This window comes from Salvia hispanica, chromosome 6, assembly GCF_023119035.1.
Source record: "Salvia hispanica cultivar TCC Black 2014 chromosome 6, UniMelb_Shisp_WGS_1.0, whole genome shotgun sequence".
NCBI classification, from domain to species: Eukaryota; Viridiplantae; Streptophyta; class Magnoliopsida; order Lamiales; family Lamiaceae; genus Salvia; species Salvia hispanica.
The window spans coordinates 37,496,408-37,513,954 of NC_062970.1; the positions used below are offsets into that span (position 1 = coordinate 37,496,408).

General features: G+C 40.0%; 3 protein-coding genes across 7 annotated transcripts; all 3 read left to right on the plus strand.

Moving 5' to 3' along the window:
* Positions 1 to 4,301: 4,301 nt before the first annotated feature.
* Positions 4,302 to 9,375, plus strand: LOC125194118 (probable protein S-acyltransferase 19). Of its 5 annotated transcripts, none has more exons than XM_048092162.1 (11): positions 4,302 to 4,523; positions 4,608 to 4,737; positions 4,845 to 5,014; positions 5,660 to 5,773; positions 6,388 to 6,798; positions 6,871 to 6,939; positions 7,038 to 7,109; positions 7,188 to 7,316; positions 7,409 to 7,489; positions 7,583 to 7,783; positions 7,895 to 9,375. In XM_048092162.1, exons 3-11 carry the CDS (start codon positions 4,970 to 4,972, stop codon positions 8,978 to 8,980), a joined length of 2,208 nt encoding a protein of 735 aa, XP_047948119.1. In that variant the 5' UTR covers positions 4,302 to 4,523; positions 4,608 to 4,737; positions 4,845 to 4,969; the 3' UTR covers positions 8,981 to 9,375. The 5 variants fall into 5 exon arrangements, with proteins under 5 accessions (XP_047948119.1, XP_047948120.1, XP_047948121.1 ...); XM_048092163.1 differs by having other exon boundaries at positions 4,619 to 4,737; XM_048092164.1 differs by having other exon boundaries at positions 4,302 to 4,445.
* A 4,089-nt stretch (positions 9,376 to 13,464) lies between these two features.
* LOC125195267 lies at positions 13,465 to 14,073 on the plus strand. Its single transcript, XM_048093443.1, has one exon. It carries the CDS (start codon positions 13,465 to 13,467, stop codon positions 14,071 to 14,073), a length of 609 nt encoding a protein of 202 aa, XP_047949400.1.
* A 1,644-nt stretch (positions 14,074 to 15,717) lies between these two features.
* LOC125195268 lies at positions 15,718 to 17,540 on the plus strand. The gene is made up of 4 exons (XM_048093444.1): positions 15,718 to 16,257; positions 16,337 to 16,562; positions 16,660 to 17,105; positions 17,238 to 17,540. Exons 1-4 carry the CDS (start codon positions 15,718 to 15,720, stop codon positions 17,256 to 17,258), a joined length of 1,233 nt encoding a protein of 410 aa, XP_047949401.1. The 3' UTR covers positions 17,259 to 17,540.
* The last annotated feature ends 7 nt before the right edge of the window (positions 17,541 to 17,547 follow it).

Sequence of the window (17,547 nt, forward strand, 5' to 3'; positions counted from 1 at the left end):
CTAGCACACATGTGCCGGGACGAGCAACTATTTGTTTCATACTTCGAGGAGCTGAACCAGCAACAAGAGACACCGAACGTTGAAAATGAACACAGAGATGTCGGTTCTATTCATCCTAGCTCGAGCACATCTGCTTCAGGTGTAAGCAAGTCCACCAAACGGCGCAAATTCTCACCGGTAGTTGAGAACCCCAACACAATGGACGCGCGGCGAGCTGCAGAAGAAGCAGACATGCTACATGATGTGGCCAATGGGGGTGTACTTGATATGGTTGACAGCGATGAAGTACAAGGTCGACGAAGGAACATTATTCATTGCCAACCGTTCATCCTCACAACTGAGTTGCCGTACTGGAATGTTGGGGATGTATTCGGCAGCAGAGATTACCTTAAGGAGGTGCTCCGGCTGTACGCGGTGATGTCGAAAAGGGATATTCACATCAAGGTAAATGATGCCAAAAGGTTTCGCGCCATTTGTCGTGGAGTTGGTTGTTCATGGTTTGTATACCTGCGAAAGAATCCAACACACAACACGACTGACTATGTTGTACAGACGTTAAATAGACATCATGCTCTTACGTGTACAACGGTACAGGAAAACAGATGGATCACTTCCCGCCCCGGAAAGCGTTCTATTTTGTTTGGCCCCAAGGTGGGTTGGGCGCCCCATCATTTTCCCCGGGCGTGTTTCTTGCGGGGGATGTATGGGGCGGATTCCGGCCCCCGGATCGATCCGAACAATGGGGGTGGCCCTTGCGGGGGGCCTTTAAACAAGGCTACAACAATGGAAAGGGTTTTTGAATTCCCGGCGTGTTTTGGATATATGGGCAAACCCTCCCGATATGTATTTATGTCGATCGCCAAAAGGACAAAATTACATGGCCCGCCCTACTTTAATAAAAAATGTTTATATTTTTTTAAAAATTAACAATACTTTTATTTGGGTTTGGGGATGATCTTTTGGTGAAATATCCCAAGGAACAGGGTTTTTTGGGGGCATATGTATAATAATTTAAAAAAGAGATTTTGGAACATATGAAAAAGGATGTGGGGGTTTCTTCCGGCCAAAACGGGGGAATAAAAGGAATTTTGGAGGGTTGCGAGTGTTCCCACCCCAAATCATCGCTGTACCCCAAGGGAAAAAAGGGTTAAAAATTTTTCTCGAGCAAAAAAATCGCCCGGTACATTATACAATATTATGTATTTTAAACTACTTTTTTATTAGCACTATAATATTAGTTTTACAAAAATTTTCAAATATGTACAGTTAAACAATTTATGTTTTTTCCCTTATCTTGAAAATTTGGAGGCAAATGTGGGGGATTATATATATAGGAGGAGGTGTTTGATAAAATTTGAAAATTGGTAAACAACATTTTGAGACATTTAACTCTAAGATGTTTACTCTAAAAAAGGCCATAATAAAAACGGGGCCGAAAGGGCAAATGGAGGCATCATTGAGGGCAAGGGTGAAGTAGACTTTCGTCCCCCGTGATAAAGGAAATCAGGGGTGACTTGATTTACATTTTGGAGATCGTTTTTAATGGTGATACGATTTCCCAGGTTCCGGCCAAAGGGTCAATTTGTGGTCAATTTGGGTGGGGGCGGGCCGGGGTGGGGCGGTGGTGGTACCCCTTTCAGCGCCGGCCCCCTTTATTCAAAATCGACAACTTTTCGATTATGGGGAAATATTACTCTGGATCGCGCCCGGCCTTGGGCATGTTTGATCCTTTCAACGGGATGGAATCTTGGCCTAAAATTTGGAAGGGGCCGAGACCCCCCCCAACCGCGCGGGGGGCCCCCAGGAAGATTAGAAGAAAATCAATGATCGGTAATTTTTAAAAAAGAACAAAATTGCTAAATATAATCATGTTTGAGATGATGACGGGAGTTTCCGAGGGTGTAAAAAAACCTACGGCCCGTGATAACATGCACGATTGCCACGGGAAATGGGGAGAACTTCAAAACGACCCCGGGTCCCACTCCAAAGGGGAAAAGTTTTTCCTGGTCCCAATAGGGGGTGTGCCACCCCCGGGGAACCCACCATTCTGGCGGGGGCCCCAACCCTCGAGGGAACCCCGCGGCCCCCCGGGTCCCAGCCCCATAACAAGAGCATTAAATGTATGGGAAGGTTTCTTTTGGTTGAATTATGGAAAACTGATTACTTGAACAATGTAGGTTTTGAACTTTATGGGCTTCTTTGGAAGCTTAACATTTGATGTAGATTTTTTCTGTTTTTGGCCATGAAATATGGATGGCAAACTGTTGATGATTTTTTGTAGTATGTGGTGGGCAAGATGTAGCCACTTATTTGTCCTTTTTTGGATTGTAATGTTATGGTACTTTTGATTTGGTACTGGAAACGTTATTATATTAGGTACTGTGTTTGATATTTGAATGAATTTTGAGTTCCACATGTGATATTATTTTCAGGGACTATTTACAAAATTTATTTGTGAGTATCAGTTTCGATATTAATATTTGTGTAGCTAAAATGATAATTTTGAGTGCATTCAGAATGCTATCCTTATATATAGTCCCTTGCCCCCCTCCCAGATCTGAAATAGAAGCTCACCAAGAGCTCAAACCCTCAACACCTCACCAAGAACTCAACCGCTGTTCAATGGTTTAATTTCAAGCCAGGTTGTTGCGCCAATGTCTTCTTCCTCCCAATCAAGTTTGAATGTGAGTTGGCCGAGTTGGCCTCGTGAAGAATATGTTAATTGTGATCATGGACTTGAAGCTGAGATTGCGACGACGGATGCTAATCCTGGACGACGTTACTATCGATGCCGAATTTGGAAGGTAGAGTACAATCATATCACGCTTTGGCTTTGACTTTGTAGTAAGAATTTAATTGTCATTATTAATTATGTAGGAAGATGATTGCAATTTTTTCCGTTGGGTTGTCGCTGGGGTTTCCACAAGCGAAGACAACTACTTTGAAAGACTTAGGCTTGAACGAGATCACTTCAAAGAACAATTGAGATGCAAAACAAGGGTGGATGGTGTGCTCGAAGAAGAATTGCGACTGAAGACTGAGGAGTGTGAAGCACTTAAGTCGATCATTGATCAAATACGAAAAATGACACGAAAGATGAAGATTGCAATATTCTTGCTATGTGTTGTAATTTTTCTTCTTATGTAGAATGTTGAATATTGTAATCTTTCTTCTTATGTAGTATGTTGTGTATTGTTGTTGATTTGGATTTTGCTATTTCATAACTTTTGGAGAATTGAACTAAAAAAACTCATTACATATGTACATTCAGCACAGAATATGCAAACTTGACAAAAATATTTACTTGAACAAAGCTAAAATATTTACACTAAAAGATAACCATTATTTACACCATCAAAACTAATAAGTAATTACACCATCGAATCACAACATAAATATTTACACTATCTATACATAAATATTTACGCCAATAGACCAAATTTTTCAAAACTGGAACAGAACAATATCGCAACCAAAATTAAGTTTCCATAGCAACAGAATCCAAAAATTACAACCAAAATTACGTTCTAACAACAAGTTTAAACCTAACCTACCAAACTAACTAGAATAGCTAAAATTGCAATAACTAACGAACAACAAGCCACCGATACAACAAAGAAATCTTTCCACTTCCATCCGACTGCTCCGCCACAATTTCGAATTACATGTTCCGAATCAACTTCTTCTCCCTCAACCTCAACATCTTCTCGTCGAATCTGCCCAACTCAATCCACGCCCGTGGACTTGGGATAACACCAACGAAAATAATTACAGCCACAGACCTTACCTTTGTTCTGGCAAACAAAATACAACATTCCGTAGCTTTCACGTCTTGCATCGGCAACAATTTTCAGATCAGCTCTTTCACGACACCAACATTTTTCGTACTCGAATCGGAGCCATCGACACCCGTTTCTTCCTTCGCCAGAAAGATTACCGGAAACACTAGACATTTCCAAGTTTTTGATATACTATAGAGAGAGAAGTTACAAAGAGAAAAAAAGAAAAAAAAAAGGCATTTATCGTTAGATTCATCATTTATTATAGCAACCATTAAGAATTGATGTGACCGGTGAGATTGAGAATAATGCCATTCATAAGTACAATTATAAGCATAACATTAGAAAATGAAAATATACACTTAATATTTCCCTTGATTTTTTGAGGTAATTCCCATCAAAAATATTAAAAACTCAAAATAATAGTAGTAGTACTAATAAATTATGGTGGGGCCTAACCAACAAGACAACATTAAAATCTCATTTCCTTTATATCAAGAATGTATGTAAGGAAAATGTTTTAATTGCACTTTACCAACTCCAAAAAACACACACAACACATAGTCACCGGGCCTTCAACTTCTCCCCGCCGTCCCTTTGTCTGTTTCTACTTCAATTTTTCTTGCAGCAACTCACTGGAAACGGACAAAGCTTTAACCAATTCCGGTGGTTTTGTAACTTTTGTCTTGTACTGTTGTGCAATTCCTGTGTAGAATATTTTGATTGGGAGAAAAGGGGAAAAGGGTTTCTCTCTGGGCCTTCTTTTTTTGCTGCATTTTTTTCCTCTTCCTAGATTTGGGTGTTTTAGCTGAACCCATTTGGGTAAAGTTGATTTTCAGGGTGTGGGGAGAGGTAAAGTAGGAAGCTTGACACACAGTTGACCCTGGAGACTGGAGTGCGTGCAATTTGGGGGTCGAAGGAAAAAGGAGAGCAGCAGCGGCTTAGGTGAAATGAGAGGGTAATTTGGGGGTTTTCTTTGGGATTTTTTTTTGTTTTTGCTGCATTTGTTTCCCGCTTCTTGAGTTTAGCTGTTTAGGTGTTTTAGCTGACCCCATTTGAGTAAAGTTGATTTTCAGGGTGTGGGGAGGGGTAAAGTTGGAACCTTGACACACAGTTGACGCTGGAGTGCGTGCAATTTGGGGGTTGAGGTGAAAGGGTGAGAGCAGCTATTGTGGTGAGGTGAGGAAGTGATGGTGAGAAAACATGGGTGGCAGTTGCCGGCACACACCTTTCAGGTTTTTGTTCTAGCTCATTTTCCTGTTTTCACGTTTTTTTTTTTTGGATTCTTTAATCTTATGTGCTTATGCTTGGATGCTGATTTGTATGGTATTGGCCAATTTTACAACTAATTTAATGGTGGTGTTATGAACTGGAATTTTTTGGGGTTGGGGTTTGTTATGATCTATGTACTTATATTTCTTGAATTGGTTTAAGCTGTATAATAAATTGGCAAGTTTGTGTACATCATTTTAGTTTGTAAGAGAGCAAGGTCACTAACTTCAAAGTTTAGTGGCCCGTGCAATCACATTTCGTGGATTTGGTTGTGTTCGATGAGAATGGTGATGCTTTAGCATTGGCTTGTGTGTTTTGCTAGAGAGTAATTTCTAAGTGTGGTTGAAGGAATGATCATTAGTATCTCACTATTTTGTAGCAACGAGTGGTCTGTTTTATTAAATTGTGAGGAATCTGAGCAACATTTGGATTATTCGCTACTTTAAGCCTGCCATCTCATCATTTATCATTATAGGTTATGCGATTGGATCTCATCATAATAGGATATGACTTTAACTTTCTGTATTAATGTTGCTTTTCAAATATTCTCATAACTTATTCCAGATGTGAGCCCATTGACCGTGCCTTTAATATCTGTCTTTTCGCAGGTTGTTGCTATTACAGTATTTTGCTTGTTAGTGGTGGCATTTTATGCTTTCTTTGCTCCATTTCTTGGAGGCCGAATATGGGAGTACGTTCTAATGGGTGTCTATTCCCCAGTGGTATGTGCTTTATCTGCAGACACACATATACATATGTTTTTACACCAACCTTTACAATCTATGGGCACTGATTAGACAGCAGTAATATTGATCCACACAAATTTAAAAGTTAAAAAGCTCGGCATGGAGTATGTCTCAAATATGGAATTCATGATTTTAAAAGAATGAGCAAAATGAAGTAGCTAATTGTAGGTAGCATATTTTCAATTAGTACAATAGAGATCCCTTCACTTAGTGACTTTAGCCATTAAAAGGGGTTCATTTTTTTAAAGGGAGTGGCAAAAGAACATGAGTGGTGCTATTTGAGCCTCTTCCGATGGAAATATGTAAGAAGTGTGTTATTTCAAAGTTGAACTTAAAGTAGGCTTTGCTTAAATATCAAGGTCAATACAGTGAAGGTTTCTTGTTTAACTATCATAATGTGAAGGAAACTCTTGGCTTTTGCGTGAGCATCGTTGGGTTGTAGGCAGCCATTATTCATGAAAATAAAATAAAGATTCCGATTTCAAGAAGTTGTATATTCTGAAGTGGAAAAGACAATTTTCAACCTATAATAATAAAGCATTTTTTTACTGAAAAAGGACTGATTGTATCAAGGTTTTCTTCATGTGCAGGCAATATTGGTGTTTATTCTTTATGTTCGATCTACTGCAATAAACCCGGCAGACCCCGGCATCATGTATAAATTCGACCCTGAGCTAATGAATGAGGCAAGGGAAAAGCGTGAATCGATTGCACATGGTCTGAGAAGGAAATATGATGAAGGTAGTAATGGAACTCATTCATGTGCATCTTCTCCCTCAAGAAGTTCCTTTGCTGGAGCTAACTCTAGTAAGAAAGGTTCGGTTGAGTCTGTGAAATCCAACACTCAAGCGGTACCTCCAAGAAGGAGTTCGTTCTGCCATTTTTTCGGCGGATTTCTCTGCGCAATCTTTGTTCTTGAAGATTGCCGCAAACAGGATGAAACAGCTGAGCTGGAAGGTACAGGGGAAGATGCTTTGTTTTGCACGCTGTGCAACGCTGAGGTAGATTATTTGTTTCTGAGATTTCTATCTGTTATTAGTATTATTTCTCACTGACCGCATACTTCTTTATAGGTTCGGAAATTCAGCAAGCACTGTCGAAGTTGTGACAAGTGTGTGGATGGATTCGATCATCATTGTCGGGTAGATCCACTGATTTCGTGCATTGTCCCTTTCTGATTAGGAAGATTGAAATAAATTTGTGTGTTTAGTAGCTGACATCATTGTGTAATGCTTTGCAGTGGCTCAATAACTGCGTAGGGCGGAAGAACTACGCCACATTTATCTCACTTATGGGCATCAGTTTAGTTTGGGTAAGGCTCTAGGAATTATAGAGTTAGTGACTCTAAACGTTCGGGGCGACTGATCTCTTGTCCTGTCTCTTTCCCCAGCTTGTTGTTGAAGCTGGAGTGGGCATTGGCGTTCTAGTTCGTTGCTTCACCAATAAGCATTATATGGAGGCTCAAATAGTTGATCGGCTAGGAAATGGTTTCTCCCGTGCCCCATTTGCAACTGTTGTGGTAACACCTTCATGAATATATTGTTTGAATAATTGAATACGTGATTATAAAGTGGAGTCTTTCTTATCATTTCGTGTTTTATTCGTTTACAGGCTTTATGTTCGGCCGTGTCCTTGCTGGCATGTGTGCCCTTGGGCGAACTTTTCTTTTTCCACATGATCCTAATACGAAAGGTTGACTCTCACCTCTATGCAGTCTCCGTTTTCTTCCTCCATATATCTCCTTTGGATACGTCTAGTGATTAATCGGTTTCTTTATTGCGACAGGGCATTACAACTTACGAATATGTCGTGGCAATGAGGGCCATGAGCGAAGTGCCTCCAGGAGCATCAGTCGACGAGGAGGTCCCGGATATTTTATATTCTCCATCTGGTTCTGCAACGACTGGTTTCAGTGGCGGAAGTTCATTGGGGCTGCAATATAAGGGTGCTTGGTGCACGCCTCCTCGGGTTTTTGTTGACTATCAGGTACACTTCTACGTTAATTGAGTGACTTTCTTGATTATAAGGGTCGTCCTCGTCTTCTTCTACCCATGCCGTGTTTGAAGACTATTTCTGATTCCGAATTATGCATCTCAGGAAGAAGTTGCACCGCAGTTAGGACCTGGTATGATCCCGTCTACAGTTGATCCGGATGCTAACGGATCGGGTGAGAAGGGAAATAAGGGGCCGAAAAAGGGAGTTCGGATCAGTGCGTGGAAGCTTGCTAAACTAGACTCGAGTGACGCAATGAAAGCAGCTGCAAAAGCAAGGGCATCGTCGTCTGTATTGCGTCCTCTTGATGGTCGTCGTTTGCCTGATTCTGAGATAAGTTCGAGCGAGAACGGTAGTATCAAAAGTAGCATGAGCACCGACACCGGAGGAAACAAAGATGCCCGGAACGATCTCAGGCTGTCGCCTCGGAGGCACTCGTTCGCCCCGAGTCAAGGCAGCCGGGATGAGTATGAGACCGGGACTCAAAGCATGAGCAGTTTCAGCAGTCCGGGTCATGTTCACGAATCCGTCTCGTTGAGCCCTCTTCCACAACCTCGCGGTCTGAACCCTCTCGTCTCAGATCAGCCGCTGGCCTCTAGAGCAGCGGCTGTTCCGGCTAGAAACAACCCGGTCTTCCCTAACTCCTCAGGTTTCGACGAAAAGATTATGCAGAGGCATAGCGGTCCCGACACCCTCCTGCTCTCTGCTCCGACTGCTCTGACTGCTGCTCCGGCAGTTTCCTTCATTCGAGACGTGAAAAGAACGTCCGTTGTTTGGGATCAGGAAGCTGGGAGGTACGTCTCCGTTCCGTTATCAACAGCTGAAGCCCGAAAAAGGCCATCTTTACCGTCTGCTCTACCAAACACTACTGCAGCGACAAGCAATCAAGATAAGAGACTGGCTGCCCCCGTTCGAGAGCCTCCACCGCCCCTAGCTAAGCCCGCGGTCCACCAGTCGGATAAGCTGACGTACACGGGAGAATCCATCTTCTTTGGCGGCCCCCTTCTCAGTGCTCCGATCAGAGACGGGCTGAGAGGTGAAGGAGGCTCGAGCTCAAAAGACGGACAGGATAAGCTGCCCATCAACTTGCCTCGAGATTCGAGATTCAAGAGGGATGCCGTCTCGAACCAGCTCCCGATTTTCATTCCTGGGGATTTTGAGCTCAACCCTCCATCGGGATCGAGTTTCTAATATCTCGTTCGACCAAAGAAACCCTACTGCGGCCATTCGTTCCCACATATGCCTACGAGCTGCAGACTAGAAGAAACCCCTCGACGGGGGCCGTTTTCGTGCCCCCATCGGAACCTCTTCCTCACACGAAAGATAAGCTGCGGCTAGGTTCCAGTGGTTTCTTCTCACCGCATGCTTCGGTTATTTAACATTTTTGTTGCTTCGTTGTATCAATACACTCGACTAAGACCCGGCTGTGGCTGGTGCGGTTTGGTCGGTTCGACTGGCTCACCCGCGTAGGTTTACATTCATTCCTAGCTGTTGATGATGCTTTAGATTTGTGTGTATTGTTTGATTTAATCATCAGATTTCAACCACCAGTGGTATTTAGGATTAAGGGATGAATATTGACACAAGGAGCTGTTACTCTATTAATTGAGGTTATTAACGAACCAAAAATAATATATTTGCGCTGGAATCCTCGAAATTTGAAACGTCAATACAAGGGCTTGAATTTCATGTACTATTAATAAGCCACTATAGTCTGTTAAGAGTTTTCAGTTCTCAATTTTATTATTTTTAAAATGAACCAATTGAAGTATACTCATCAACCAATGATATGTGTAAATAATTATGAGCTTCCACATTATAAAAAGCTACTATAAAATTTTAGGTTGTGGGCATATAAAGTTAAACATTTATGGGGTACTTTTTACATATATTATTTCTTATTTTTGCATTCAAAATTAAAATGAATCTTGCTTTAGCTTTCTGGGTTTTTCAAAATAATATTACTCCCTACTGAATAGATGTATCAATTTGTTTAGTCGAAAATGTATAGAAATGTAAAGGAACGAGGAAGAAAGTTAGTAGAAAACTATTACTAATAGTATTTTATTTTTGTGAAAAAATATGAGTGGTATGAGCTAGTAGTATTAAATTCATTTATTAACAAGTAAGTTAAATAAAATATTTAATGATAAACATCTTTAAATGACAGTATGAGATGAAGTATTTAGCATAACAAAAAAAAGACAACTTTGCATATATATGTCTATGGTGTAGTACTACTTAGTAAGTACATTAATTAATTTTAAAAATTGACTTGATTGGCTATAGTAAAAAATACTTTCCTTTATGATCAATTATTTATTTTGAAATAATAATTACTACTTTATAAAATTGATTAAAGTAGTAACGATATTTTCTTTATAATTAATTTTATAGTATTTACTAAAGTTGATCATACTGATTTAACTAAAAATTATAGAACTCCATAAGATAATATGTTAGCGTAATGAACTTACAACATTAAGTTACTCATTAGTACTATAATATTCATAATCCCAATCATTCGATCTCACCCACGAATATCACGAGTGCTGACAATAAGTCATGATTTAAGGGGAAGTCATGATTCTTGTTAACATATAGTAATAATACAGCAATACTTTAATCCCAAATCATGATATGAAAAGTGGAACATAAATAAAATAAACACACGTGAATAAATGAAAGATGAAACGACCATGTTTTTCTCCAAACTGCATAATGCTCAGAAACAAGCATCCAACAAACAGCAGCAACACAAACCAGCACAACTGCAATCAGGAGAGGAGAGAAGAGAAGAGAATTAATTAAAACCAATGTTTTTATTTAAATGCACAAAAATAAGAGTGTTAAAAAAGAGTAGAGAATGAAGAAAAGTAACCATCCTCTCCAGAATCCGTCGCCCCTGGACTGAGTGTCTGCGGGCGGATCATTCACCGCAAAACCAGCTTGTGGCGGAGGCGCCATGTAGCCTCCCGGTGGCTCCACCGGGTAGGCTGCGGCCGTGCCTGGTGGTGGATAAGCTGCTACAATTACAATAAACACGAATCACATCAAAATCATATATGTATATTAGTAGGATATGTATTTATACTTATTAATTAATATCTGTGCACCTTGAGGTTGGTTGTAATTGCTCATGGCGTCTAAGCTAATTGTATGAGAAATATGATTGATGAGAATATATATAGACGCAGAAGCTAGGAACCATTCAAGTTTGAATATACCACTAAATACTCCTATACTAATTCCTATACAAATTTAAAATATTTGTCTTATTATCATAAATAATACTACTCCACTATTAATTCTTCATAACCAGTCTCAATTCTTTATAATATTTGTAAAACTATTGATAGCGCGCGATAGAGAGAGTGCAACGTAACCTTAAGACAATAATTACTACTAACTTACATTTACAAATTTCTTCCTTTAAAAATATTTCATATGTCCAAGATTTAAAGCCCACTTTGACTCATTCAAGATTTAAAAATGTGAAGTATATGGAATAACATTTTTGACGATTAATCAAAAGGGGCAGGTGGGGGTGGAGTAGTTGGCGGAAATTGCTTAAGAAGGTGGCGCCACCACCTTTAAGAGGCTGTGGAACAAGAATCCACCTGCACTAGGCCAAAAAATTTAATATAAGAAATTAATAAATAATTATACTCCATGTCTCACATCAATATTCACTTTTTGAAATTTTTGTTGTACATAAAGGTTCTTTTTCAACACATGCAAATGTCATGCTCTTATCTAGAGCATTAGTATCTATTAGATGATTCGAAGATTCGCATCACTTGGTGTATTTAAGTAATATAATCTCCTGAAATAAAAGATTCATTAGATATATATGCATTCAATGGAAAAGTATAATTATGAAATTATATAGCCCACAAAAAATCCTTATTCTAATTCTCTAATATTAATGAGATTGCATCTACTCAGATTGGACTTTGCATCTATCTTTGTTCAAATTCAAATATTAATGATAACGGGTCTGGTTGAGGATTTGGTTATTAATGTATTTTTTCTACATTGTATTAGGTCAATTTCTTGATTCATTGTTTAGAGATTTACTATAGCAAGGAAAAAGTATTGTACATTTGTTCTTGTCATTTCTAATCCCATTTGGAAAGCATATTTTGAATTATTAATCATAACATATTCTAATAAGCTTATACATCCATTTCCACTGAAGTATGGAGTATTTTTTTGTTAAAAAATAATTCTTGTTGAACTCGAACAAGTCAATATATTACTCCACTACCATATGCTGTTTTCCTTTCATCTCAATGCGAAATTACGATATTTCGTCCACGTTTAGGGCATCCGTAATGGTGCGGACGATGCGCGGAGGATACCCCATCGTCCGTCGCATCGTCCGCCACTGTGGACGACGCGGACGATGGGTCGAACGATGCTCACGCGTTTTATTATTTTTTTCCAAATTTTTTCTTATTTAAACACTACAATTCTCTACCATTTCACACACTCAAATTTCACATCTCTTCAATTTTTCTTCAATTATTCTCTTTCATCGTCTCAAAAATGAATCCCGACAACTACGATTTGAGTACATCGGATGGCTGCAGACGGACCTTGACTCGAGTCTTATTCGATGTCGTTAATGAAGCCAAGGCGGAATGTTTGGCACAAATGCAGCGGGAGCAAGCGGCGGCGGTGGCGCGGGTCCCTCGCCCTATACGACGTCGGACGTATGTCCCCCGTGAGCACGACGTAGCGCACGAACGTCTGTTCGCAGATTATTTTGCCGAGAATCCAAGGTGGGGCCCGAATGTTTTTCACCGATGTTTTAGAATGACCCGAGATCTTTTTCTCCGCATTGTGCACACGTTGGAGGGACGTGATGAGTACTTCCAGTATCGGGAAGACGGGATCGGCAGACCCGGACTTACGCCGTTGCAGAAGTGCACGGTTGCGATCCGCCAGTTGGCCCTTTTTGTAAGTTAGTTGTGGAGGCTTTTGGCGACACATATTTGCGACGCCCGACTGCTGATGATTGCCAGAGTCTGATGCGGATGCACGAGACGGTGCACGGCCTCCCTGGGATGCTAGGGAGCATCAACTGTATGCACTGGCAATGGAAGAACTGTCCGACGAGGTCGAGCAGTGGCGGATCCAAAACTTTTAATTTGGGGGTGCGATAAATTTTTACATGAAGTAATACTGTTACTCAGAAATCATCTTTTACATTATTTGGGGAAAGTTTCGGTGAAAACGTAAACAATATTCGTCATCATTTAGATTACCTAAACATTCTATTTTATTTTTCTAAACCTTACTAATATTTAATAAAAAAATTTCATTTTCTTATAATAATTATTAAATATAATAAAAAATTAACAATTGTTACAGCAAGAAGTACACAATTATAAAATATTATTGAATATATTTCCAATGGTTACAGTTTTAGACACCAATTTGTTTTAACAAAATAAGAAAATTAAATTGTGGTCAAACAGAATCAAACACGTGACCTTAGCAATGAGAAAGAAGTGCAATACCACTAGACCATTATGATAATTTTGATATTAGTTACTCTTAAATAGTAGTAATAAGCATAAAATTTTGGCCCCCCTTGTCCTTAATTAGCTCCGCCAGTGGGGTGGAGAGGCCAATTTACCAGTGGCTACAAGGGCAGCCACCCTATGATGATTCTGGAAGCCGTCGCTAACCATCGCATCTGGATCTGGAATGCCTACTTCGGTGTAGCCAGGTCGAACAACGACATCAACGTCCTCAACTCATCCACCCTATTCGCCGATCAGTGCAGGGGTCGTGGCCCGGCCATCGAGTTCACTGCCAACGGCCGCAGACATCATATGTGGTACTACTTGGCCGATGGCATATACCCAAGGTGGCCTTTTTTTTTAAGACGATCAACTGCCCAATTGGTGAGAGGAGAGCAGGAGTCCGCGCGGAAGGATGTGGAGCGGGCTTTTGGGGTGCTCCAATCGCGGTGGGCAATCGTGAAAGGTCCGGCGCGTTTCTGGTACAAGGAAGTCATCGCCGACGTCATGTATACGTGCATCATCATGCATAACATGATAGTCGAACAAGAACGTGGACATGTCACCGATTGGGTGGATGATGAAGCCGGATCTAGCTCCAGCACGGCGACCTCGTCTGTCACTCGAGGATTACCGATGAGCTTCGGTGAGGTTCTACAGCGACAGGCCTCAATGCGCAACCAACAAGACCATACTCAACTCATGACCGACATGATTGAAGAAGTTTGGAACCGCAACCACCGCCGTTGAGAATTTGTAGTTTTTTTATTTCGTATTGTAATGTTTTAATTTTAATGAAATGAAGTTTTTTTTTTCCAAATTTTTAAATATTTAAATATTCAAATAATAAATAAAATGCTTAGGGCGTCGCTTAGGACGGACTATAGTCCGCCCCACTGCAGGTAGAATGGGAGGAGGATAAAATGCTGATGTGGCGATACAAAGAGCGTTGCTTAGGGTGTCCCACTGTGGATGCCCTTACTAATACATGTCATTTATGTTTTCCAATTTGTAAGTTCTTAAGATCTAAACTAATTAAAATTCATTTATATTTTCCAATTTATAAGTTCTTAAGATCTAAACTAATTAAAATTTAAACTATTTATTTAACTAATGGACGTGTAAACAATGCAATCAATACCGAAATATACTACACAAAGAAGGCTCTTTTGTAGTGAAATGGTAAGTTGGTAGTGACAAATAGACAAATTAATATACTAATTGGGGCCAACTGATCGAGTGAAACTTACAGATGAATAAAATTAAATGTTTTTAAATAAGATCGTTAGATCCTCTATTTCATTTTGTATTTGATTGAAATTGTGTTTTATTTCCACCCATATTTCACTACTTTAATAATACTATCATTAATTGATAATATAGCGTACAACAATAATTGCATAGTGGGTATGATCATATTAATTATATTAATAAGCATAGATAAAATAAAGTGTAGATGAATATGCATCCAGCTCTCACATTGATATACTTCAGTTATTCGAATAATTTTCGTAATTTATGTAATTAATCCAAATTGCTGGGACTTAGTTGGCACTCTTTACTCTTAATGTAAGTTTTTCTTGATTTAATTGTTTTTTTTTAACCATAGGTGTTCCGAATCGACTTTTAGCGGAATTAGATTAATCTTCGATCGAGTTTACAGATTAAAGCCAAAGTCTCCAAGCAGGTGGCAAGATTTGCATCCCGTAACCTCAATATCACCACAGTCCCATGCTATCTTGTTTGGTAGTAGCCAGGAGCATGGTTAAGGCTTTTTATCTATGTTTTTCTCTTCGTTTGGTAGCAAATTATGAAACCCATAACGGACTCAGATAGAGCTCCGTTCCGTCAAAAAACCACTGTTTCACCCCAATTGTTAACAGCTCGATCTGCTACGGATAAATTTCATGCCTCGAAATCTACAACAAGACAACCAGTTATTTGACTAAAATAGCCCTTCATTTACTCTATTTGTGATAAATTGAATTATTTTCTACCGACAATTGAACACCAATTTGAAATAACAAACCCTCGTCTCCTCAACTATACAAAATTCTGATATTTCTTCATCGCTGAAGACGACGGAGAGTCCCACACATCGCTGGAATTGTAGGTAATTCTCCGAACTTTGCAATTTTCTTTCCCAAGTTATAATATTTCGTGTATTTTCTGGCGATTTGAGCTCTGTTTTGAGTTATGGATTTTAATTTCATGGGTTGTTCTTCGGTTTTGAATTCTGTTTTCTTCTTTGGGGATTCGCCTGCTAGTACGAAGGTCGTGTGTTATGGATTTGGTTGTTTTGTTGAATTGCCGAATTTTTGCCCAAATTGTAAATACTTTCTGCACTCTGTTATTTATTCACCCAAAACCCCTCGCATTTCCCAGTATTTGGAGATGTTGCCTGCGAGGCCTGGTAGTCATGAACGTGATGATGTGTCGCTGCTTGTGGAGGAGTATCACGAGGTCAATCGTGTGAATAGGCTGTTGTTTACAGCTATTCTGGAATGTATGCGCGACAGCCGATCACTTCGTCAACGACGATTAAATGTTCGGCCTTACCAGATAATAGAACGTGTTCCGGCACAAGTCGCTCACCTAACGCGTCTTGTAGGCCTTACTGATGTTGATTGCATAAACAATCTTAGAATGGATCGTAATACATTTGGTCGATTATGCATTCTACTCCGCGAGCGGACTGGGCTGATTGACGGAAGGTGGGTTAAAGTCGAAGAGCAAGTTGCAATGTTCCTCGGTGTTTTGGCACATCATAGCAAAAATCGCATTGTGGGCTTCAATTTTCGTCGCTCATTGCAAACGATATCACACTACATTCACTCAATTTTGAGTTCAATATTGCAACTTCATGGAGATCTTCTAGTTACACCTGAACCCGTAAATGATGGTTGTACAGATCCACGGTGGAAGTGTTTTCCGGTACAGTTTATTCGGTTGTAAAGCCCGTTCATTTCAGTCCTTACTTTATTAAATTTGAACACTTCTTTTCATATTTTAGGGCTGCTTGGGTGCTTTAGATGGCACGTACATAAACGTGACAGTGAGCAACGCAGACAAAGCAAGATACCGAACTCGGAAGGGCCAAATATCGACGAATGTACTGGCTGTTTGCGACAGAAAGCTTCGTTTTGTTTATGTTTTATCTGGCTGGGAGGGCTCAGCCGGTGATTCTCGAATCCTAAGAGATGCAATCAATAGACCAAATGGACTTAAAGTCCCTAAAGGTTATATACTGCCTTGGAATCCCCTTGCCTACTCTTGCTTCTACATACTAACCCTCATACACCATTCTGTTGTTTGACACACTACTGCCTCTCTTAGGAAGCTACTACTTGTGTGATAATGGGTATGCGAACAGCGACGGATTTCTCACACCGTACAAAGGTGTGAGGTATCATCTCAAAGAATGGGGCCCCAATGCTATTCGTCCACAGAATCCAACTGAATTATTCAATATGAGGCACACGAAAGCGCGGAATGTTATCGAACGAGCATTTGGTGTGATGAAAATGCGATGGGGAATTCTCCGTTCCCCATCTTACTATCCGATTGAAATACAAAATAGACTTATAATGACTTGTTTCTTGCTCCATAACTTCATCAGAGGTCAAATGGACTCTGATCCATTTGAAATGCAGCTTGAGCCAGAGAACTTATCTGTGGAAGATGTGCTTGAAAATGCAGAAGTAGATTTCGTTGAGTCAATAGATCCTACAGCAGAATGGAATCAGAAAAGAGACAATCTTGCCATATCCATGTGGAATCAAGTTAACCAATTATACATTTGTTTGTTGTTTATTTAATCGATATGTGTTGTTGAGTCAACTATACTATAGTAGTTGATATTTGTTTTTAACATCCAAATTGATTAAGTTGTTCGGTTCCATTTTTGTCTGTAGAAACATGGAGTTGAAGCATGACACCGCCGCGGAGGGGCCACCCTGTGCGTGTGGGGCTGGTAACATGTTGGCGCTACGCGCGGGGGAAGCTGCAATGAATCCTGGCCGTTATTACTACAAATGCCCCAATTATGAAAACCATGTGAAATCTTTTATTTGGTGTGATGAATACCAGAACAGGAAAAGAAGTCCTACGGAGCGGGTTACATCGGGGGCTGGGCAAGTGCATGCTGATCGCCTACTCCATATCCAAGCCCTCTTCATGTTTATGGCTATTGTAATATTTTTATTTGGGATTGTAATTGGCCGC